This window comes from Paralichthys olivaceus, chromosome 16 (assembly GCF_024713975.1).
Source record: "Paralichthys olivaceus isolate ysfri-2021 chromosome 16, ASM2471397v2, whole genome shotgun sequence".
Lineage (NCBI taxonomy): Eukaryota > Metazoa > Chordata > Actinopteri > Pleuronectiformes > Paralichthyidae > Paralichthys > Paralichthys olivaceus.
This window is the reverse complement of record NC_091108.1, coordinates 5967057-5992389: the sequence shown is the minus strand read 5'-3', so window position 1 is coordinate 5992389 and position 25333 is coordinate 5967057. Positions and strand designations below refer to the sequence as shown.

The 25333-nt window shown below is 41.0% G+C and overlaps 1 protein-coding gene across 12 annotated transcripts; it reads right to left on the bottom strand.

Moving 5' to 3' along the window:
- Positions 1–554: 554 nt before the first annotated feature.
- On the bottom strand, positions 555–25333 carry LOC109644933 (myosin IXb). 12 transcript variants are annotated; one of them, XM_020110456.2, is made up of 41 exons: positions 25027–25333; positions 23253–24089; positions 18099–18193; positions 17855–17932; positions 17220–17319; positions 16673–16776; positions 15444–15567; positions 15227–15316; positions 14938–15054; positions 14657–14791; positions 14376–14503; positions 13732–13873; positions 13258–13447; positions 12952–13042; positions 12443–12535; positions 12292–12331; positions 12087–12209; positions 11824–11904; positions 11621–11731; positions 11386–11508; positions 10947–11096; positions 10556–10689; positions 9647–10006; positions 9441–9522; positions 9032–9229; positions 8007–8113; positions 7803–7885; positions 7324–7508; positions 7070–7177; positions 6696–6866; positions 6573–6614; positions 6356–6467; positions 6182–6255; positions 5900–6092; positions 5376–5504; positions 5069–5174; positions 4859–4990; positions 4595–4718; positions 3777–3877; positions 3562–3698; positions 555–2397 (listed from the first exon to the last, which is right to left on the bottom strand). In XM_020110456.2, the coding sequence occupies exons 2-40, from the start codon at positions 24027–24029 to the stop codon at positions 3566–3568; spliced, it is 5466 nt and encodes a 1821-aa protein (XP_019966015.2). In that variant the 5' UTR covers positions 24030–24089; positions 25027–25333; the 3' UTR covers positions 555–2397; positions 3562–3565. The 12 variants fall into 12 exon arrangements, with proteins under 12 accessions (XP_019966015.2, XP_019965969.2, XP_069366850.1 ...); XM_020110410.2 differs by having other exon boundaries at positions 3574–3698; XM_069510749.1 differs by having other exon boundaries at positions 3574–3698; positions 9074–9229.

The window sequence follows — 25333 nt, the reverse complement described above, 5'->3', positions numbered from 1 at the left end:
CGGCTGATTGGCTTAGAGAGAAAGAAGTCGCTGCCGCAGATCCGCCAATGAGGGCTTGTCAACGTCACACCGCGGGTAACAAGAAGGAAACGCCTGACGTGGAGAGTCATGGACAAGTTGTTCCACTTTGTAAACATGTTCATTCACAACTCTGATGTGAGAGAACAACAGCACCGAGGAGGAAGAGAGGTGTTGTCTTCACCCCAGCGTGTGTGTGTGTGGAGAAAACAACTAATATACATGGATAGAGTCTAAACAAACATGGAGGGAATATGACTCGAGAGGATGTCTTAGAATAATCAGTCAAAGGTTAAAGTTTTCCTCACTAACACCCACGAGGCATGTGGTTAGATGATTCGTTAAATTCTAACAGAGAAGGGATGTTCACCGGCTCGCACATGTAAAATGAATCCCTTCTAAAAGCCCATGGAGTTAATAAATAAACCACAAATCTGCCCTGAAAATTCAAATGTTCAATGTCAGAGTCAACTACACAGAAACCCACCATTAAAATAAGTCCAGTTCCTGCATCTAGACCTGCAGACCAAACAATCTGGACAGAGGAAAACTTTATTTGAGAAAAAGCACATAAGAAAAATAAAAGACAAACCTTCCAAGATGGACACTTAATATTTGATCATCTGAGCTAAAAAACAAACCTAACCTCGTCAACCTCCACTAACGTAACAGAAGTGTAATTAAAAGTTGAAACATGAATATTTTGCATATAAAACAGGATCCAAGAATTTAGAGATGGGCTTTGCTTGACGATTCCGTCAAACAGTAACGATAATACTGTATTTACTGTGCTTAATTGATCTACTTTTCATTAGTGGTGGGAGAGGTAGTCAGATCTGTCATCCAAGATAAAGCAGTGATTCCATACTGTAGAAATAATTATACTAAATGTCAAAGTCATGAATTTTGAATTTGAATGGTAGTACAAAGTAATAGTCCTATTTCGGAAAATAAAGCTTTAAAAAAAATCCCAATAACATACACTCCGTGATCAGTTTATTAGGAACACCTGTCTGAAACTAGTGCAGTGTAATAAAGTACAACCTGAATATTATCTAAATAATAGATATATAAATAGAGCTCTGATATTTTATTCAGTTTCTATTTAATTCAATTTTCTATCTATTTCTGCAGTATGTTTTTGTCAGGGTGATACCATGTACTTAAATCCTAATGTCCGACCAGAATATGACATACACTATTGCACAAATTAATAATTCAAGGATAAATTATTAGTTGTAGTTATTATTATCAATACATGGAGTGACACCTCAAATTGGTTAGTGAAATTCAGCTGGTGAAACAAAAGTCAGAATTAGAAGACATTCACCACAATATACAGAATTCTTAAACCCTTATAAAATGTACATGCATACATATAAAAAAAAAAAAATGTATATTCACTTGCACAGCCTTGGAAAAACAGGAAAATTGACAGAGGGATAGATTTTCAGTCAGTCTGAATGGCAGCATTATGACCATTTCCTTTGTAGGTTTGTTAATTCAGTGATCACTCACTGCAGTCAGCATAAAGAAAAGCCAAAAAACACAACTGATCAGTTTCAAATGATTCAGCAAGAGCCCAAAATGCAATATCACAGTCTGTACAATGTAGAATCACTTTATGTACAATGGTATTTTTTGGTAGTTATTATTCTTTTCACAAACAACTCCCCCACTCCTTTTTGTACAACAGATGTCAGCTCCGAATATGGTCTGTTAGTAAAGGAGGTACTTGAATCCTAAACTGCTCCTCGTCCTGTTCCTCTATTCTTCTCTACAGATGTTGCAGAGCTCCAAGGAAGTCGTCCAAAATACCAAACTTTTCTAAAATATGTCCTGTACACTTCTGAAATATGTCGGAAAATTCACATACAGCGATACGCAGAGATACAGAGTGAGTCACTGCTGATAGTTCTTCTTCGGATCTGTGATTAAAATCCCTGAAGGAACTGTCTGTATGATTTCTCCATTAAATACAAATAAGTTCTCAAAGCACTTTGTCTCCATAGCAGCACTGACAAATGAAAAGTCTATAAAACAAAGTGCACATCTTCTGTTAGCTTGAGAAAATCTAAATTATATTAACAACTTGGGGATGTTGCGCTCAAGTAAGATCCTCATCTTCATCAATGTAAGGGATGTCTTGGTCGTCAAAGCTCCCGTTGAATGTTTCGACCTGGTGCTTGTCGGTGGTGGAGGGGTTGTCTGGGCTGGGCAGGAAGCACATGGACTGAGTAAAACCTGTCGTCTGTCCCGGTGTGAACTCTCTGGGTTGATCGTTTGTCTGAGCCATCAGACTCCTGACTCTCTGCGCCAGGTCAGGAGGTTTTTCCGGGCATTCGGGTTTCTGCGTTTTCGATCGCATGGTCACCTTTCCTGGTGGTGGCAACGTCAAAATAGTCAGCATTGTTTGGGTCTAAGGAAATTAGTTTACTGTCACATCAGAACTACAAAAGTAGAAAAAACTACTTTTACACAATAAATATATAAAGACATGCAATTTTAATAGAAAGTAGAAATATATCAAAAAAAATAAAATGTAGCAGAATGATGGCAAGAATATACACACCAAAAAATACAAGCTGTGCAGCTGTGAGTGGTGAGTGACTGGTGGGGAATGATAACTATGTGTTAAATGGTGGTGGGTGTGTCCGCTGATGTAGAGTGTGGGTGTTGTTGTAGCTCTTCTGTCAGTGTGAGCGACACAGTGTGTACAACCACAAGTTCATGTGCGGATTTGGCTGTGTAGCCTATTTAGGGAATCAGAAAACAAATGGAACTATGGATGGAGCCAGTTTTTCTAATTATAAAAGGGATTCTGTAGCCATGAAGAGAATAAAGAGCAGCCAAACATCTGCTCTCCTGCAACATAAGTGCTCACATATATATATATACACACACACACACACATATACACACGAGGGGTGAGGGTTTGGCTTCACTTCTGGGGTCCTTTCATATTGCTCATCTTTACATTCAGCCTCTGGCGCACACTCTTTGGATAATCTTTCCTGGACAGATTCATATTGTTGCACTGGTTTGTAAATACAGTAAGTGAAATAACGGAGAAAAAATCTGAGTTTGAGGGAAAGACAGCTTCACAATCATGCCCATTTTTTTGGCCATGTATCACGAATTATGAGAGCGAGGCAGGAGTTTTTCTAATTTTTAACTACTTGCTTCATATGTGTGCAGATACAACGCAATGACTGCCTTGAGAAACAAAGTGTGGGCCTTTCATTTGTATGACTCATTGATTGAGACCTCAGGAACACATCTTGTGCTTTGCAGGAAGGCTTTTGTCCTCCTGAGTGTGGCCATTATGAGCAGGAATAAACATTTTTTTGCCATTAGATGTGACTGGACTGCAAGAGTTTTCCTTTCAAATATTCTGAAGTGTTTCTGTCTGGCTCTTCTGTCTACATGCACGGTGACAGCAGCTGCAATCATGATGAAATAACGTACAACTATGTATTTAGTGGCGAGGGAAGAAAAAAACGAAACCCTTCTAAAACCCAGAGGAAGGTGAAAATACCTTACCTCCCTACTGACCTTCAGATTCCAGGCTCCCCAGACGATCTTCTAGGCTCTCGGAGCTCATTGATGACGAAGAGTCCAGGTTGTCGTTGTCGGAGTTCTCCTGCTCCAAGTCTGGTAACCTGCAGGCCAAGTCCACCCTGGAAAAGACAACACAAGATATTATTATAATTCAAACTCTTATGAAACTATAATGAAAAAAACCAGCTGCGTCTCACTTTTCTTGTTTGATGGACTTGATCCTTTCGATGAGAGTCTTCTCTGTTTCATCAGCGTCAATTTCCTCTGGAACGTTCAGCACTGAAGGTTGTTCAACGACCTGCACATGGATCAGATTAGTGATTGTTGCAAACTGCTAAATGGAGACGCTGGCTCCACTAACATGTATTCCTCAAGTAAGCCACATTCAACTGATCTAAGACCTATAGATTCATGTGGAATAGTTGCTTTCATCTTTAAATTTATATAACAACATGTCTCAGATACAAGCAAGTTATTTTTTTTGTTTAAAATGAACTTTTTAACATTTGGTGACACCGGCTGACTCCTCCTAATCAGGAAAACCTTTGACTGTGAACAGTTTTAAGTTTGTGTGCTCACAGCTGGCATCAAAACGCTTCCTGACTGTGTCTCCTGTTACCACTCATGATCTGATCCCTGTTCCCAGCTCTCATGCAAATAATCCTGACGTAATTTATGAAGATCAAATAATGTTGTCTTTACCCAGTCTGAGTAAACAGATGTGTCTGATGTCCGTGTGTGTGTGTGTGTGTGTGTGTGAGTTTATATAATGTGGTGTTGACCACAAACAAAAAAGCATAACAATACGTTTGATTAAATAAACCGTAGCTGGTAAAAGGAAGGCAGCTGAGTAGGCGGTTCTTCATATGTGGCCCAGGACGCAGTTGCACACACCCAAAACAATGCGGCCTCACTAATCCCCCTCTGAACGTAGGTGGAGGTCACATATGGTTACGTTCAGACTTGTACTTAGCACCTCATAGTCTTAAAAACGGATCTTGCATTGTCCTCTCACCGTGTTCTGCCTCTTCAGTTTGAGCTGATTCACAGCCAGGGCCTCGGCATATTCCAGCTCCTGGATATTCTGCATCTTCTCATTGTAGCGTCTGAACTGCTCAGAGATCAGCGTCTCCACACACCTGCAGACAACAGAGCACCATAAATCAAAATCCATCTCTGGAAATACAGACAGTACAGTATATTGAACAAACCGTGCTGTAAAGCTGGGCTGCAGCAGCGGACATTAAAAATAAGAGGGATGTGCAGCATGCTGACTCACGTTGTAGTCTTCGAGACATCCTTCATACCGAGGAAGGGGTCATCAGCGTCAGGAGAGCGCAGGATGCACGGGGCAAACACAATAGCCAGAGAGCTTGTTGTCATTTTGTTGTGCTCTTCTTCCTTTGCAACCCTAAAAGACACACATGTTAAGATCTCACTTTTAACACAAGTTAAAACAAAATACCCAAACACACAAAAACCCTCCAACCTGACGAGGTGAAAGATGAGCCGCTCTAATGTGTTGTAATTAGCAGGAGGAAGTTCATCAACCTTCTGGTACACCGCCCTGATTCTGTCAGCTTTCTCAGGCAGCTCTGAACGTGGAAAAAATGGAGATTAAACATTTTTACTTGTCAGAACAATATCAGACATTTTCATAATTTTATATGTCATATTAAAGAAGCGGACCAGGAATGTATTTAAGGAAAATGATAAACAAGGACGTACGTTGTAATGGGACCCTTCAAGGTTTATTTGTGAAAATAAAAATATATATTTTATCAATATTTTCTCACCTGCAGCATGAAGAAAGTCACTGTAGAGGGCAAAGGTCAAGAGGGGATCAGGCAGCTCTCTGAGCCATCGTTTAAGCAGACCTGTGATGGTGTGGATGGGGTAGTTCTCTAAACATGCTGACTCAGGATCTGAAGAAACAAGACAGAAAACGCAGACAAAAAAAAGGTTATTTCTTAGTAAATGTTGTTTAGTGGCAAATGATGTGATTGTGGATTTTTTTTAACCATCATAATGATAGAAGTATTGAGTTTAAATATATTTAAATTGTTGTATGTTTTACGTTATTTACTCTAAAAGACTTTAATTTAAAGTTGAACAACAGAAATATAAATAAGAAAACAAACAAACTAACAGAGAGAAAAAAGCTCAAGAAAACAGAATATATGAGATAAAGAGGGAGAAGGAAACCTGTCATAATGGTAGATATTTTGATGAGTCACGTCGATAAATAATAACACTAACCCATGTCACGTGGAACTTGAACCTGCTTAGTCGACTTTAACTGAAGTTTGAAATTTCTTACTGGTCTCCAGAATCTGGTGAAGCTCCCTCGCACGACAGGCTGAGCCCGACTTGCGGTAAATGCCCTCGGTGTAGAGGCCGTTTATCTCCACGTGCAACAGCAGCATTTCCACCACCTTGGGCACAGGGTTGGCTTTACTGGTGAGGACACAGACCTGCACCCCAAAGTGAAGGGAGCCTGGTAAACTGTCATCCTGTCGCACGCAAAGAGAAAATAAGTTAACACGAGTGATTCAGTCGTGAGAAAGCGACGCCAGGAAATATCCAAAACGTCCACTCTTACCTGTCTGGCACGCCGTGTTGAGCAATCTGTGATGATTTTGTTCAAGCATTTCTTGTGACATATTAATTTGCAGGCTATAATAAAAACAGAAGAACAAAAGATGAATTTTCTAAGTCTCATAAACATTTTGTGACTTTGTGTTTGTTTAGTATGTTTATTGCTTTTCAAACGCACCACTGCACATGTAGGCTTTCTCCATCCCCCAGATGTACGAGCCACACAAGTCACATGACTGCATAATGTTCACCTGGTAGGTGCTGAACAGGTGATCCAGAGGACTGTCGAGCTGTAGACGCAGGGCGACACACACAGAAAATACACACAGATTATTTACTGCAACTAGATTCACATTGAGAAAACTCAACGGTGCAGATAACGATATCAAACTTACACATTTGTCCTTTTTCCGCCTCTTCTTTGTCACTTTAGTAGCCTGAGAGAGTGAGAAATATATTCAGTTTATACTGTCACAAAGGTTCAGAGGGGGATGATCATCTTAAATTCTCACATTTACCTTCGATGGTTCGGACTCGATTCGTTTCCTTTCGCCCCTGATGAAGCCGTCGAGCATGGACTGGAACAGGTTGACCACCAGGGAGACTTCTGCCTTCTCAGTGGGCCGAGCCAGTGTGTTCACCTTGTTGTGGTAACCTCTCATCAGGTCTTTGTAGGCGATCTGGGGCTTCTGTTGGTCACATAGTGCACATTAAAACAGTTAGTCAGGATTTTACCTTCAATCCCATTTCAATCACTGTTTGTGAGACATTTAGATTTTTTTTTTGTGTGATTGCAAAATAAACAAGTGAGACATGCTAAAATCAAAAGGGGAGAATAAAACTGTTTGAGTTTTAAGTTGCTCGTTCACACGGAGAAAAGAAATGGACTCACCTCGACAGAGTACATGCCTTTGATGGTCTCTCTGAACTGCATGGTGGCTGAGAGGAAGATGTTCTCTGTTGGCGACAGCTCTTTTATCCTTGTTCGCAGATCATTTACCTGATGACAGAGGTGAGGAAGTGATGAAGATGAGCAACACAGAGTTAATCAAAAACATATAAATCATTGATCACCTGACACAACTGATCTGCACATTTATATGAGTTCACAATCTGCTCTGCTTCTCTTTTCCTCCCGGGTCTCACCTGGTTTCCGAGGAACTCATCCAGGTGTCGTAGCTCCTTGGTGTCCCTGATCTCTCGGTCCAGAGACGTGTTCCACTCGATCGCCCGTGTGGCGCGGCTGATTCGAATGGTGGGGTTTCGATTGAGCCTCCCACTCTGCTGGACCGGCGTGTGGTAGGGATGTGGAGTGTAGCTGGGCAGGGTGACTGGAGGTGACACGAGGAGAGAAGTTTTCAATCAAACACTGAATTAATCTGTATCTGGAGAGATTATCTCTTCAGTCTCAAAGAAATTAAAGAGAAATGACATGAAAACTCTCCCCAGTCTGACAGCAGTTCTTTATGGCAAATAACCTCCAGATGGCAGTAGACAGAAGTGTGGAAATATCCCATTCAAATGTTTGTAGTACTTCTACAGTGTATTTAAAGTACAGAGTATGTGTGTATTTAAAATATCTGCACTGCACAAGTAGAAAGAATAAAACTTCTGCTTTGAGTTACCGGTTTTATCTGAAGGAGAGTCACTGCTCACTGGGGAAAGTTTTGGTGCCCGTTTCCTGAGGAATCTGCTGAGAAACCAAATCCTATAGAAAAGACAATTTGTGTTACTTCCATGCAGGGATTATATTCACGACTTTTAATAAACAAAAAGCTTGGTTCTAAAAACTCAAGCCCCTAAATAATGTCTGTATTCTTCATTTTTACTTCTCAGGAGTTGTGAGCTGTGATTGGTTCGACCCATGTTGTCCTGAGTTCTCATTGCTCGTCCTGGGCGGGAGGCTGAACCTCGACCCATCAGGCTCAGCTGAAATCTGCAAACGTATTAAAACGTGAACATACTTCAAACTGGCGTGTGACCAACTTAGCAAGACAAAACAAATATCAAGTTTCAGAATGAGTCCTTTCCCCCCCCCACCATGTTCACCTGCAGGGACAGATCGCACCCAACTCATCCAAAACGCAGCCCACAGCTCCTCCACCAACAAATCCCACACACCCGTACACAAGATAAAATATTAGCACAGGAGCTTTAGTCCTTCACCAGTTTTATTTCTCATGCAAGGGAAAACGATCTCCTGCTGCCACCTCGACTTTAACCTTGTTTTTTTCAATTAGTATATTCAAAATTAGTTTTTAATAAACCTGTCATTATTTCCATTAACGCCAGGTTAGTAACTTAAAAGACAAATTAACAGATTCATATTCCAATGTATTAATAATTTGATGTAATTCACTCTGTACAAAAAAGTATGATTTTTATTAGTAATTCAAAATATGCCAGTGAAGATTACATTTTTTATAGTGAGGATTTTTGAACATTGGTTCATTTAATGCTTGATCCATATATAGATTCAGATCAAACCAGGTTACCATGGGTAAGTTCTGGTGAGCATGGACATAAGACACAATCACAATAAGCCTGTATGAAGCAATAACCTGGAACTGCTGAAGCCACTGTGAACAAACCCCTGACTTAACTGCGAAGCAAAACAAGTCACTGTATTCTGTAACGCGCAACTCAAAAGATGAGCAATGAGCTGTGGAAATGGGTTTTCATATATTTCCTTTCTCTTTGGAAGCAACAGCTCATTTTCTATTGCGATGAATTGCAGAGAAGAAAATGCAAAGTTCCACGAGAACGAAACCTCCGATCTGTTCGGGACATAGACATGCGAGGCCTGCATGCAGAGAAGCATCATCGTAGATCAACACGTCCCTTTGGTCAGTACCTTGACCTGGGATTTGAGGGCCCGGACATCCATGCTACTGACCGAGCTCTTCAAGGTGTGCACGTGGGGGCTCATGGGAGGCAGCGGAAAGCTCCAGTATTCACTCTCCTTGGAGCCCGCAAAGTTAATCATCAAACCGCTGCGGGCGTAGGCTAAGCGCCGTTTGCGTTTGGGCAGCTTTCGGAGGCGTACCCGGCCCTAATTGGGTCAGGAAAGGTGGTAAGGCAGAGTCTGGGAGGCCTCGGACTCATGCGTACGGAGCCTGCATGCTTTTCTGATCTTAACACAAGTTTACAGTGCACACGACTACAGCACCTCAACATCTATTGTTGTGAAGGGAAAACAACAACAACCATGCTTTTAATTACATTTGGATGGTGTAAGAAAAACAAGGGAACGTAAAGGTTACCTCATTGGTGGAAGGTGAACTATCAGAGCCCGATGAGCTGATCTTTGACAGTTCATCGACAGACATGGACTTTCCTTTTCGGCTGTTTTACAGAAAGAAACCAGAGCAAAGCTGTGGATTACTGTGGAACTAATACACGTTACTGCAATTCAATAATCTTATCATGAGACAGAGGCTATACACAGAGTAATAGAGCTTCTACTTACTAATAGTCATCTTTCCTATTGTCTTTTCGTCTGTATATTTCTGGACTCGACTCATCCGTCGGTTCGCCCTCACTCTTTCTTTCCTTCCACTTCTCGGCCTTTTCCTTGAAACCCTCCATGTCTGTGTAGCGCTGAAGCGAGCTGCTGTTCGAGGGGCTGGGGGAGCGATCGTCACTGTCAACTTTAGGGTCCAGAGGTAAGGAGAGGGGTCTGTTGAGAAGTGGCGGGGATCCTCTGCCCTCTCGTTTCTCCCTGCTCTGGTCCCTCTGTGCAGTCTGGCTGTTGACGGGGTCGGGCCTCTGGGTCCTGTTGGGGCTCAGCTCCACTTTATGCTGCCTCTTTAACTCTTTTTTTGTCAAGCTGTTGAGTAAGAACCATTGTATTAGACTGCCATTGCAGTAACTGTATTCGTAATACAAATTATTTTAATTGTGTTTTTAATTGCGTTCATACGGTGCTTCTCAGTCTTTGAACACTATTCTTCCTTTTTGCACACATGCCCCCGAACACAATGTTGATCTGAAGAGAGATTTAAAATCTATGGAATCAGTGCAATTTGCAAGTTCTGAGTAAAAGCCTGCAATAACGCAAAGATTTTATATATTACTTATATGAATTTAAATTAAAACCTTATTTTCATGTTAGAACATTCAGCCAAACTGTGAATGGAAATGCAGATGGCGTATCTGCTGCACAATAACACAACACACCTGTCATGCCGTGTTAACACATTTGACTTCATATTTATACTTTAAATCATCACACAGTTTATCTTTCAACCTGATTAAATACAGGTTATGTGTTCTAAAATAACACAGTTGTCATTTTACATCAAAGTAAGTTAAACCTTTTATTTCGCCGTTATATTTATTCAGCAGTGTAGGTGGTATGTTACAGTGGTATATGTACCTGTCCCTTCCAAGTCGAGTGTTAGACGTCGTCTTCTCGTCCTGCTGATTTGACCTCTTCAGGGAAGTCCTCCACGCCGTCTGGATCACTGTCGCAGCTTGATTTTGATTCTCATAAAACTCACGCCAGCTCCTCTGAAACAACAGGAATCTTCTGTCAACAGAGTTGAGTTGAAGTTCTCACAACAGTTTGATGTCAGAACATGTAGTTTGTTCTTTATTAACCTTTCACTTTTCATGCCAATGGCATTGTGACAGCTTTAAATGATTAAGCGTCACGTATGAGTGAATTGTTACTGTGTCACAATATCAACAACGTCCTTGGTACAATGTGATGGGAGGAGCGTTGTTGTCTAACAGTCCCCATAAGGAGATTTCTCAAAGTTCTGCACCTGTATAAGGACTGTGGCATCTTTCTTTTGCAGAAAGTGCCGTCTTATGAGACAGGCACGGAACCAGCGCTGCAGTATGATGATGCGACGCATCACCTCTTTGTTGTGTTTGTCTTGGAGCAGCTGCCTCTCCTTTTCCTTGAGGAAAACCTGAGTAGATGAAAGGGAGGCATAGAAAGTGTGAGTGTAAGAGCAAAGCACAGAGAATAGTTGAACTGTGCAGTCAGTTTAACATCTACGTTCATTCATTATTGTTTGTATTACTTTGTATTAACCATCAAATGAAACAGTTTGATGATGACGTCTAATTTTTGTAAAATTAAAAATCTAAAACCCATTACAGTTACCGTGGAAACGCTACTTTACCTTCTGGGTCACTGTAATACACAGGAACATGCAGGGTTAATATTCGTGATAAAATAGTAATGATTTGATTAACCTTGGTCTTTCCTATTTGGTAAGTGGACGTGTCCAGCTTCATCCTCTCAAACAGCTCAGTTATGTGCTCTGGAGCTCCACTTGCTCCTTTTGGGAATAACATCCTGAACTTCTCCACAAATTCCTGTTATCAACAGAAAAACAGTATCATCATTGTACTATTTGTGTTTTTGAAGTTCCTTAAACTCTATAAATATCTAGTGTATATCTGTATATTTATGTACTTTTCTTCTTACCATGAATGTGTATTTAGCGCTGTAGACAGTCTTCTGGATGTGAATCATCTGCAGCATGTCTGTGTACCTGATTTGCTGCAGCACCAGTTCATCATCAAAGTGCAGCTCCTTCTGTGGAACAAAAAAGCGAAACATGCTACGATATTAAAATATGACACTGAGTGTGATCCGGATGAATTTAAAGATTCATGACGTTACTTTACCTTTTCAGCATTGGAGCGAAGACAGAAAATGAAGAAATGCTCAGCTTTCCCAATCGTCTCCATCAGCTTTCTGAGCGAAGCCTGAGAGATTCATTAGATGCAGTGAGTATGGAGGTGCGGCCTTTGCTTATTAGGAATCAGCTGATACACAGTTCTGATCATTTTGGGTTAATATAATAACTTAAACTTATCCTAACCACACATGATTTAAATTGGGTAACAACAGTCAGCAAAGTTATGTAGAGAAGAAGAAGATGACGCACCTGAAGCTGAGCACTGACTGTGGGCGGCCTCGCTCTCTGGTGAGGGTGGAAGATGGATTTGCTGGTTCGGTCGTGTGCAGTGAGACCAACAATATGTTGGAGTGACCGCAAATCCATGAGTTTCTGTTTGAGAAGACACAAGTAAGATACAACTGACAGCTAATAGAAAACTCTTGTGACGACAAACATCTTACAAGCACTTTACCTTTGGAATGAGCTGTTTCTGTCGACCTCCTCTACTCTTCCTGCAGACAACACACATGAAATGAGTCTCCAGACAAAAAACAGGAAAGACTGTAGCTGCTAACAAAAGAATTTCAACTTTAGTTTTAACGACATGCACGTGGCTGACTTACTTTCTCATTTCATAACTGGTGAAGATGTCTTCAAATACATCAAGAGGATGTTCATCAGAGCGATCGAAGGAGAAATCCAGAGTGAGGCTGGTGCTGTGAATGTTAAACATTTTTATTTTTGAGTGGCATCTTTGCATTTTGACAAGTATATATTTGAACAGGATTTCATTCATGGTGAACCACACGTTGTTTCCTCTGGATCACTCTTTAAATATTGTAAAGACAGATGAATACAAATTAATATCCTCTGAGTTAATAACCATGATTTCAGATCACTGACTTTCCTCATACAGACTCTGACAGGGAGAAAAATGCACTTGCAACTTGATCTTTCCTCAATAAATAAAGCTGACCAACAAAAAATACACAAGAAATGACTGAATTATATTTAAATGCAGTATTTTTGCCTGTTTTGTCATCAGACCTGGATGGTTGATGGATACAATTGCTAAATGTAGTAGAAAGTTCTCGCCTGATTCAATAAAAGTGTTCAAGTGTTGTGAGTTCACCTGGATAGTCGGTCCACGGGACTGCTGCGCTGTTTGATTGCTCTGAGGGATTTGTAGGAGGTTCTTCTGGCTGCTGTGGTGACAATAGGATCTGTTTTAAAAAATCATCAGAACATTGATCAGAAGAAAAAGAAAAACATGTTGATGGTGTCTCTCGGAAATATTCTTCTGCACGAACATGTCGTTACAGAGGAACAAAAGCACCTCCACGGTCAAGTCAACACTTTTCAGTCTAACACTAAGTGAGTTATGCAGCTGCTGGTTCCAGGTAAAAATGTGGCTCAACTAGCAGCTTAAGCCACCTACCCTGTTCTGCCCGCTGGCGTCCCAAGTTTCTGAACACTGAGAGGATTCGAATGGTGGCTCGGAGGACGCCCCATCTGAACAGCGCCTCTGGGCTGGATGCAACCAGGTGATGCAGGAACGACCGCTCACTGCTGCGGAGCAGAGACACGACTTCAGGACGCATGTGCTCCGAGTTTTTCTCTCTGAAGTCCTGAAAAATAAAAACAATCATGATTCAAACTTCTACTCTTGCTCTAGAAGTCGGAGAATCTGTGAGGGGTTCACATTCATTACATGTGAGGAGGGAGCTGCGTTAATCATTCACTTAGTTCACATATTTTCAGGGTTTTCCCACACTGCTTTATCTGACAAGGCCACAACAGATCAACACCTTTACAGTGGAACGATGGAAAGTACTGAGTTTCAAATGTGGCTGGAGATTTTTAATTCACACAGATGAATATGGACGTTCGCAAAGTGGGAATGATACCCCACCTTGATGTGATATTCAACAGTCCCTGCAAAGTGTCGGATGCCAAAAGTCAGCGTTTTGTTTGGACTAGGTACAAAACTGGAGTTGTTGCGATGCTGCTGCTTCAGCTGGTCCATCAAGGTTTCATCTGTGGCCTCAGGGAGGCTGAAGAAACACAGAGAGGACGAAATATCCAGTTCACATGTGAAACATGAGACAAAATATATGTTCATATATTTAGATTATCATTCAATTGCTAACCAAGTCACATTCTCACCACAGAAAACATGTGTTCATGATAACTCTTGACTCATCTACCCTGTTATGCTTTGTTTGGAAAACTAGTTATAATTAAAATTATTTTATAATAATATAATAATTATTATTTTTTATTGTTTTTATTATTTAATTTACAGCTGTTCCTCCTGTTGATATCTGTAAGTGGAGGTTAATTGGTTTTAGACAACCGGCGATTGACAATATAGTAAAACACATCTGTCCTAATTCACAATACATTTACCAACATTCCCCCCGTTAGTCTAAGTGATCATGTGCAAGATTACACAGGCTTTGGTCCCTGATTTCATTAACCCATGTAATGTAACCACCAAGTGTATTAATCTGAGAAATGAAGTTAGTGGAAATGTCACCGGTGAAGTTCACTCACTCGTCGTCGTCGTCGACGTGCAGCAGGTCGAAGATTCCGGTGGATTTCTTGCTGATCAGCTGAATACAGTCACTGTTGTCGCTGTAGCCAATGTTCTGCCAAGTGATGCCCTCCGACACGTAATCCTCCTGGAATGAAATGTTATTCACAATCACATGAGTCAATGTAAATTAAGTGACGTAGTGAAACAGTAGTAATGGTCAAACAGCACATACTAGAAATATGAAGAGCAGACAGTTAACATAGGGATGATATATATGTATATATGTAAATACACCTACCTGCTGAAGCTTGAAGATGTTCTTGTTGATGTAATACTGCAGCGTTTCATTTGTGTAGTTGATGCACAGCTGCTCAAAACTGTTTGTCTGGAGGTTCTCGAATCCAAACATGTCCAACACACCGATGGACAAACACTGAAACAACACAGCAGTGGATTTCAATAGCTACTATCAAACCTACAAATATATCATTTCAGTTTCTTTTAGATTTTTATGAAAACATGAAAACTCATGTTTTGGAGAACATTAAACATTTCGGCCTCCCGTGGTGAGTGACTTACGGAGACGGACTCCTCCATGTCTCGTCTATTGAGCATTGCATGGTTGATGTGAAGGACCATCCAGTCAAACAGAGCACTGTACAGAGACTTCGCCATGGAGTCCCGCATTTTGGAGGCCTACACAGAAATTTCAGACAATTAAAAAAAAGCCTTAGATTTAATGCACAATCAGATCAAAATAACAAATACAATGTTTGCAAATCAAACAAAAAAGCCTAAAATATATATATATATATTATATTAATTAAAGGTTAACAGGCAGCCCTAATGGTTAATTTAAACTTTATACCTCTTCTAGTGTGTACGGATAATCTATGGTGGCGTCGGGAGTCACGATTCTCCTCTTGGTCAAAGTCTTCACAAGCAGCTCTTTTTTCACCTGGAAACAAATTTAAAACACTGTGATTTAAAAGTGAAACACCAATAAAAATTCAAGATTAAACTTTAACGTAGATAAGAAATCCAGTTGATGATTTATTGATGTAGGTTTTACTGTTAGAACGCACCTTGAGCAGGACAGACAGTGTTGACAAGACCTCAGCAGGTCCGACCTCCAGGACCTGAGTCTCCTCTGACACGGTGTACGTCACGTTGCCCAGGTGGAGGATGGCAGAGAGCGTGAAAAATATTCTGGAGGAACAAACAAACACACATTTTGTTTGGCGGCACAACACATCTGGCAGACGCACTGGGGGGCGTTAGTTGTGGCATATTGGGTAAAACCAGGGCTTTTAAGGAGGTTATGTTACTGCCACTGTTCCTTTGCTTGTTTATTAATTGGTTGGTTTGTTTGTCAGCAAGATTATATAAAAATAAATACTTGCCTGAAATACATACAAAGAACTTTTCATTTTCTAAAGACTGAGTGACTTGCTTCATATTCAGATTACGATTCTGCTTATCAACCGATCATTGTTCTCAGACTCTGACATGTACTGTAGACGGACTTTTGTATCTTTTGGTATCTCGTAGATAAACACCTCTGCACTGGATCCCTGTGACAGATCTACAGGTGTCTGCTAAGGTAGGGATGAAAACTATGCTGCTGGTGCTTCAACGTGTGCTCTGTGTCCCAAGGCACTTGAAAACATGCTTGCTGCATTTTTCTCCGACTTCACTTGACAAGCTCTGACCTGTTACTGACAGAAGCAAAGAAAGCAGCGGCTCTCAAACAGGATTTGGCTGAAATTGCACAAGAGTTCACCTTCATGTACAGTTTTTATATTCAAGGTTGGTGCAGCTAAGTGTGAAGTCAAAACTAAACATGGAGAAGCAGCGTTCAGTTTCCATGCTCAACATCTGGGGAACATGGTCCCAGAGAACAACTGCAGGCCCGCTGCAAATCTTAGTTCTTTTTAAATACATTCTGAAAACTGTCCTGTTTGCCTCAGCCTTTTACTAAATCATACAATTACACACTTCTAAAACATTCATTTTTTTTCACCCTGTTATTTCATTCATTTATTTTTTATTCTGTATGAGGTTAAGGTTAAATGTCGCTAGGTCGTGTACAGGGAATATTTCTGTGACTCTTTGCTTTCATCAGTTTTTGCAATAATATTCTTTCGTGAGATTGTCTAAAACCTTCTGACATGTATGCATTCATCCTTGATGAAGTTATATTAGTTATCCAAGCACTTCTAACAAGTTTCCATAGACTCTTTTAATGACCTTTCCAGCGCTTATAGCAACACTGGTCCGTTTGACTCAGCTGTGTTATAAAAACCGTACATACTGTTTCTTGGTGGAGGCCAGGAAGCCAACCATTTCCATGGCTTGATGGAGCCTTTTATACTCCTGCCCAAGTTTCTCCTCATCGTCTATAAGATTGAGGAAGACCTTCGGAATAAACAGAGAGGATATGAAGCGAGAGGCAGGAATATTGAGCATCAATTCATTAAAAACACAATAAACCAGATAAAGATCAAAGTTTTTAGGTTGAGCCATCGTGTTTTTTAGTCCACACCAGACTCAAGTACTCAGAAGACAAAAATAAATATAACTTAATGAATTAGTGCTGCTAAAGTAAAGTATGTTCACTAAAACCTTAGTAAACATGTTGGAGTTTGACATGTTCTGAAACTGAAAATGGAATAAAATGATTTTGAAGGAAAACAGGAGCACTATCAACCTACCTGAAGTGTTTTACAGTGTTATATGAGGGTTTCAAGATATTATTGTTCTCCATCTAAGAAACATCAACCACTGATCTTCCCCCTTTGACATCATTAAATGACACATCACTGCGTCATGACGCTGTAGAGCTTCTGGATCAAAGTTACCTGCTTGAGGTAGACATAATCCTGCGGCTTTAGCAGATGAAACTCCTCCTGCTCATCTTTGGACGCTCCCACCAGCAGATAGTAGAACACGTGGTAGTTTCTGCAGGTCAGAGGTCACAGAGCACAGATACGGTGAGTCAGGGCTCCTGTTATTTACTCAACATGTCACTGCACACGTGTGATTTCAGAGTGGTCTGCTGTTATTTACCTTGACCACAGATCAGGGTGCAGGTTCAATGGTGATCGTGAATGGACTTATACTTTTCTAGTCTTATACATCATTCAACAGGCTTTACAGTGCATTCATTATCATATGGCAGTTTTATAGGCAGCCACCGGGGATAGTATCAACAACCTTCTGGTGTTGTCAACCATTCCAAGTGCTTTACAGTACAAATTCACCCATTCAGACACATATTCATACAAGGCTTCTATTCGCAGCACTATCACACACTGTCGTCACAGCCATCAGGCACAATGTGGGCTTCAGTATCTCGCCCACGCACGTATCATGTCACAGCCGCCCTTGTGTGATAGTCTGAGCAAGGTTGGTCTGAGTAGAGATTCATTTCCATGTGCAGATTTTCTATTAAAATGGGAGTTTGGAGTTTTTCACTGAAGATTTGAAATGTCACCTGTCTTCATCATACCTCTCCGTCTTATCTCTGGACACCAGGCGGCACCTTTCGAGTAGGTACTTCTCAATAACTGCCCTGTAAGAGAGACAGACACACAGACACACACACAATTAGGACATGAGAAGGAAACATTAGCTTAACAAATACATTCTCCAAAAATAAATAGTACCACAGATGCCTCGAGGATTCATTAAAAAGGAGCAGAGGAGGTTGTAGAGGAAAATAAAACACGCTGCCTCACCCTCTGATGATGCCGCTCTCCAGGTAGTGGAGCTGGATGAACTTTCCAAAGCGACTGGAGTTGTTATTCTTTGCAGTCTTCGCGTTGCCAAAAGCCTGTTTGAAATATAGTGAGCATAAGTTTCCCCTCAAACAAACAGACACATTTGTCACAGACACTGGCACCAAAACCTAAACACTGCAAATGTCAGCTGTTCTGAGGAGCTATAGTATTATTGCTAGGTAATACAATAAGTACAAGAACAGCGGGAAATAGAAAAATGTTGTAAGAAACCTGAAGATGTAAAAGCCTAAATCAAAAATTATACAAAAGCGTTTTTTTCCATATCTCAAAGCTGGTTGCCTGATTTTAACATTTCCAAGAACCTGAATTGAATTTCATTATTTAGTACGTCACCTTCTTAGGAATTCACCTGCACAAAGACATCATATTTCAGTCCACCTGATTTCCCTTCATAGACTGCAGTGTATTAAAACAATGCAGTCAAACCAGGAGAATCACATCAGGCACATAATGACGTGACGCAACCATCACATCCTTGAAGCCTCAAAGAACTTCTGAATAAAAACGATGACATGTCAAACTATGAATGTGGCTCCAATTTTAACAATGAACTTGCACCAGCTGCTGAGAATGAACTAGCAGCTGTATAGTCAGCCATCAGAGAACCAGTGTCGAAACTTCAACTGATCATTATTGACTGAATATTATCGAGTTTTTCATCAAATATCAAAACGTCAAACTTCATCTCAAACGCAAGGTACAGAGTTTCTTATGTACAGAGCTTAATTACTGTGAAATCAGAGGAAATAGTCAACAGCATACATCTGTTTGCCTAAAAATGTGTTTGTCTAGTCCAAATTACAGCTTAAATACACTCAACTGATCGTTTCAGCTCAATTATTTTAAATCACAAGCCTTAACTGTTGTTCAGACTAACTAAGATATTTCATTATATCTATTTGAAGTCAGAAAAACCTTGTGATTGTTTCCTTAGCTTTTGATAATCAATAACTATGCTAATCAATAGCTGAAGCCCTCGCACAAACTTGCATGGTTTGTTGTTGTATGACACAGTGGTGACAGTTTCTAAGGTTCACTATCAAAAACACAATAAAGCTCCACCCAGATAACGTCAGTGGGGGAAATAACACATAAGCCTCTGCTGACTTTGGATCAGCTTCTACTTCCCAAGTCAGCCTCCAAACGTATCCTTGTACTTCATTCCTGTGAGAGCTATGCCGGGAGTCGTGTCTCAACCCGCCAGAGTGATGTCTACACAGATGGTGAGACAGGTCTGCATGCTGCACTGATCACACGCACAGGTAAAGCACTGAATCACTGGAAAGTTCCCGTCAAGCTTTGTAAACGCACCAAGGTGAAGGATTTCTCGATCGTGCGTGGATTTCATTTTCAACCAGGTCGATAAAAGATGGGAGATGTAGCAAAATAGGAATGAAAGGAATGTGGAGGAAAAAAAGGAAAGATGGTGGAAGAGAGAGAGAGAGAAACAGGTGTTTGTCAGGTCCCAGTTTAAGGGGTTGCATCGTCTGTACAAGCTTAGAAGAAACACAAACCACAGATCATCACAAAGATTTGCATTTTCACCAGAAATTCACCTTCAGGAAACAAGGAGAATAACCAGTTTCACAATTACTGAGTTTACAGAATGAGCTGTGAGAACAACTTGCAAAGTATTCATTTTAAAACTGATTAAATGAGTTACAGCGCCCAATATGAAGCTGATTCCAGCTCCTCATCATTAAATATCTTAAGAGCTGTCAAACAAAACATCAAATCACCATAGACCATTGTTGATTTATATCTTTAAGACAATTCATTCATGGACAGAAGAAATAATCTTGTAATAATCTATAAACTTATAATAACATTTTGACTGTAACCCCTTTAACCCATAATATCAAAACCATAACCGAACACAACAAGTTTCACACCTATACTTTGGTTCATGTTTGAAGTGATGAAGGTCGTATATTCTTGTGTCCATGGACGTTTCTTGTTTTTGCCAAGAGTTGTCTTGTCTTTCCTGTCAAAGGCCTTTTCCCCAATGTCACTAAACACGAAACACATCAGAAGAGTTCCTGTCCAGAATCACACACAGGATTCACTGAAATGACCAAAATAGCATTTGCTTCATTTCAGAAACCGTTAACTTCCACCATACGCTACTCCACAGTGAAACTCAGTTACATCATTTTATTCTATTTCTCTTTTTTTTTCTGTCATAACAATGAACTTTGCTTTGAGCTGGGAATAGTCCAGTGTTATTCCTGTTTGCGTAAACTTACAAAGCACAGATCATCCTCTGAATCACGATATGATGGATAAAGATAGAGATTTAAAAAAAAGCAATGCACCAGGCAGAAAGTGATACCGTCCAAAACACGTTATATTATTTTATCGACAGAAGTATAACAGCTCACATGGACAAGCAGGGGCTCACTGGATAGAACTGATTTCCCAGTTTAACAGGAATAAACGACATATTTCTACAGCTCAAACCTTCGGGGAGTTGATATCTGGAAGCGTAAACACTTCCATGGAGTCTTGTGATACACATATTTAGTTTGGAAGATAATGGGGTCCAAAACTCAAGGTTGGGACTAGTTCCTGATGATCTATCAATTAACGTCCTCAACACAACTGAAGAATATGGCGCTCATTAAATTTACTCTGCCAAGGCCAAACAAAACAGTGAAACCACATAATACTGAAGAAAGTGAAAACATACTGCATCCTTCCACCAGGTTTCATGGAGAGCGGTTCAGTCGTTTTTGCATGAGCCTGCTAACAAACAAATGCTGATGAAAGCATAACCTCCTCTGTGGAGGTAACAACTGGTGCAAATGCAGCACAGTGGATTGTGGGACACAGGAGGATGCAAAGGATCCACTAGTGTTGTCCAACAAAAATAAAATATTTAAAATGTGTAAATCTGGTCAAAATGGGAAAAAGGGGGTGAATGTGCTCTTGAAATGAAAAGCTAGGAAGAATTTGAGATCCCTGGATTGACACACAGCTGGAGGAAAGCGAGAAGAGAGGGAGAAAAGGTGCTTTTGTGAGAATGGGTATTAGGCGAGAGAGAGAGAGAGGAGGTGATTTCTGCTTTGTTGTGTAGGTTTTCCAGCAGACTGGCTGAGCCTGTTCTGACACGTTCCCATTTCTTTTCTCTCTCTGGTGCTCCCTAGAAGACAACGCCCTGCACATTCCCCCTGTGGAGCACAGGAACCAACCTCCAGCAACCAGCGTACTTATCGAGAGCAAGGAGTCATCCCTTCATAGCAATTTAACTGCAATTTTCCGCCTAGTTTTAATATCAAACAACAAACTTTGTATTATTAATTATTCACATTCTTAAAAAAAGTACTGGGGCTGTCCAAAACAAAGTCACATTTAGCCAGATAAGACTAAATGACACATTTGGGGGAAACTGAAGCTGCACTTCTTAGATTTCATATAAGGAACAAGTATCACAGGGTATGACTCATGAATGCAAAGGAAATCCATAAATGGCAAAGAAAAACCTCTACAGAAACACAATAACCAAAAAACCTCCATTAGTGCAACAGCAACCATAGAAACAGGCCTTGGATCGATTCCTCTGTTCTTTCTATATCTTCCTACCCCGAGATAAAGTGTTGCAGCATGACAGTCTCAGTCGTCAGAGCTCAAAACAGTCAAATACCACTGAGATCATTCTGCAGAAAAATACTTAAGCTGTTGTTTATTTCAAGGAAAAGCTCGTCAGACTTGTTCAGAAAAGGGAGGAATACATATTTTATTTCTCTGTCCAATAAGAGGCAGGCCCCCTGGGATTGAGTGCAGGGGTGGGGGTGGGAACGGCACGAAGAGGACCAGGATCTTCTGAGTGAAAGGTTAGTTGTTATATTGATGAACAGACAGAGAATGGATTCATGCACAAATCTGGAAAGAAAACCAGACACGGTTCAGATTCACTGGCAGTGGATTTAAAATGGATAAAGCAAAGAGTCACATGCTCCACTTTTAAAGTATGAATGTTTTTGTTTCTGAATCCTGTTTTTGGAATGAAGTGAAACCAGTTGATGTCTCCACTTCCCATTTCTGTTCCTTGAGCATTGAAAAAAAGACTCTAAGAAAGACAGAGACGAGGTTAACAGCTCCTGTTTAAAAACATTTCCATCTGGCCTAGTTTCATGTAGGGTATTTGAACATGTTGTGTAATTTAACCGACATCTGAAACAGAAAGCAGAGATCTGAGGGAACTGTGGTGTCAGGTTACTGACACTGACACAGCTACTGTGGAATAGAGCCACAGAAACAGAAGACACCATTAATGTGTCTGAGTAAAAATGAAATTGTGTGTTTGAACTTGTGTGTTGCTTTTAATTTCAGGAATCTGGTTCATGTCTATGTCTCTTCGTGATCATCCATCACTTGTTGCAGTTGATCTCTGAAATACACAACTAATAAAAAAGTCCAGGTTTTTGTCTGTATTCTTTTTTGTAGCAGGAAGTGGAAAACACAAGTGTCTGGTATATATTTCCTGTGTTTAACCAGAACAGCAGTGATTTACATCTACGGAAAAGGTTTTGACACTAGAGTATGAACTTCATTTATAAAATAGGTTGTTTCACTTTAGTGGGAACTGATCTGCCGCTGATCTAGAGAAAAAAACCCACCCACATCAACGTGGTGATCCACAAACTCATACCACCATGTCTGTATGAGGTCAGGACAGTGTCAATCTCTTCAGGCCACAACATAGTCAGGCGATCAGTTTGTAAAACCAACAAGATTGTGAAAGAACACACGATTAATCGAGAAATTGACTCATTAATAATGAGCATAATCATGACTAAGAGCTCCAGTTCTGAGGGTTTACAGCTCAAGATAGACATAAACATGTTTCAGAGCCACCCCCTTCAAATAATTTGTTTTTTCAATCAAAAGTCTTGATAAATTACTACAACGTCTGATCACTGACTGATAATCTGAATCTGAGGACTGATTGTTATGAGACCATAGCTAAGAAATCTGAAACTGTGATAATTGTGTGTGTAATATCCGTGTCAGACAGCGAGAAACTACAAAACTCTCTCTGGACTTAAACAACAATTGACGCAGGTGTCAGCGGATTCAGAAGTCACCTACCTCCAGCACCGGTCCCGCCCCGAGGATGGTCCGCTCCAGCCCGGTGGAGTATGTCTTCTGGCTGAGTGCGGTCAGGCAGTGGACGAGATAACTGCTGCTCTCCGTCTTCCCTGAGCCACTCTCTCCAGATATGACAATACACTGGTTAACCTGCCTGCTGAGCATGGTACGGAAGGCCACGTCCGCTACCGCAAATATATGAGGGCTTAGTTTGCCCAGTGGCTGGTTCTCATACATCTTGATGTACTTGGGGTTGTAGTAAACAGGAAGGATCTTATTGGGATTGATGGCGATAAGGATGTTGCTGACGTAGGTGTAGATTTTTAACTTGTAGAAGCGTTGGCGTAAAGCCTCCAGAACACTCTCCTCAGTCACAGTTGGGAGGTTACAGAGGTCATCATAGTCCTCGGTGCTGCTCTCTTGGTTGCCTCCGTTGGCTTGCTGCAGCTGCTGCAGGATGAAGTAGTGGCCCTTGCCCTGAGGATGCCACCTCTGTGCCTCTGGTGGCCACAGCAGGATTCGATCCAGAGGAAACTCGCCGTCTTCCAGCGGCCTCTCTTCTCCATCGCTCTTCCTGACCTCCAGCAGGGCGTACTTCTGGCTGGACTCCAGCCCGAGAGTGATGATAGCATTGTGGATGATAGATCTCGCCGTGTCCCCGCTGCTCACCTGCAGGGGACAGTAGGCAGCCGTGTTCTGGGACACCCTGGGGTAGATCTGCACAACTCGGGCCATTCCATCCTGCTCAGGGGCCCCGGCTCCATCCGTAGTGCTCATCCTGATACAAGGAGGCAGACTTCAGCATAACTCACTGTGCCAACTCTCTGCCAGCTTCCACTGTAGAAACACACACAGTGAGATTAATTACAGTGAAATGATGAAGATCTAATTAAAATCTAAACAACTCAATCGAAGTACACAACTTCCTTTTTACAATAAATAAATAAATAATAAATGCAGATTATTATTTAATTCAAGATCAAACATCGTATGGTTTTGGATCTCGAGTTATATGGAACTTTATGGAGTACATGGGGGATGACGGGTTCCAGCTAGGCCCTTCGGAGAGGTTGGTCTATAACATATATTCAATGATAGTCGGCCGCGACCTCGACAATGTCTCGGATCACTCTTGATGCACTAGTGTATGTTTTTGTGTCTTGGTTTCTCTTTTGTCTTTCTTTTTCTGTGTTTGTCCTTAAGACTGAAAAACTACATTCTTAGCCCTTCAGAGAGGTCTATATAGGGGTCTATACCATTGATTCACTATTTTGTTTCTTGGTTTCTTTGTTTTATTTGTCTCTTTTTCCGTGTGAAAACTCAAAGACAGTGTCTGGTCGACGTTGGGAATGACAGGGCCCAGATTAGCCCTTCGGAGGGGTCTACACGGTCCAGCATAGTCTTGAGGTACGTTAGAGCCATTATGTCTCTTATATTTTCCTTCTGCCTCTGTTACTGTACTTTTTTCTGTCTTGGTTGTCTTTTCTTCTCTTTTTCTGTGTGTCTTCCTGTGTGTCCTCTGACATTTATAAGAGTTCTTGTGATTGAAAACTCTAAAAAAAATCAATGAACAAACTACAAATCGACAAATAACATAAAAAAACACATTGCTTCCCTCATTTCAACCTGCTGCATCAGCAATAACCCACTTTTCCCTTCATCGCCATTAAAAGTTCCCACTCACACATCCACCCAGGTGACACATGTCAAACAGAGACAGCACCGAGGTTCAATCTGGATTCAATCTGGATTAAAATGAACGAATGAAACTCACCAGACCGCTCATCTCATCTTTAACAGCTGAAAAACTCCCAACGACAGCGAGGAGAGGAGACGCGCTCCTGCAGCTCCAGTGAAACAGAGTCAGAGAAAAACTGAAACTTTCCTCACCTGAGCCTCCGGAGAGAGAAAAGGTGAGACAGGAAACGGTTCTCGCTCCGTTTCAAATCACTGACATCTCTGCGAAGAAGAAGTTCCTCCTTCAAATCACACTTTTGTTTCAGATGTCGAGGATTTAAATGTGTCTCCACCTCGACGTTGTCCCGGTCGAGAAGTTACTTCCTAGATTTTTACACACGCGC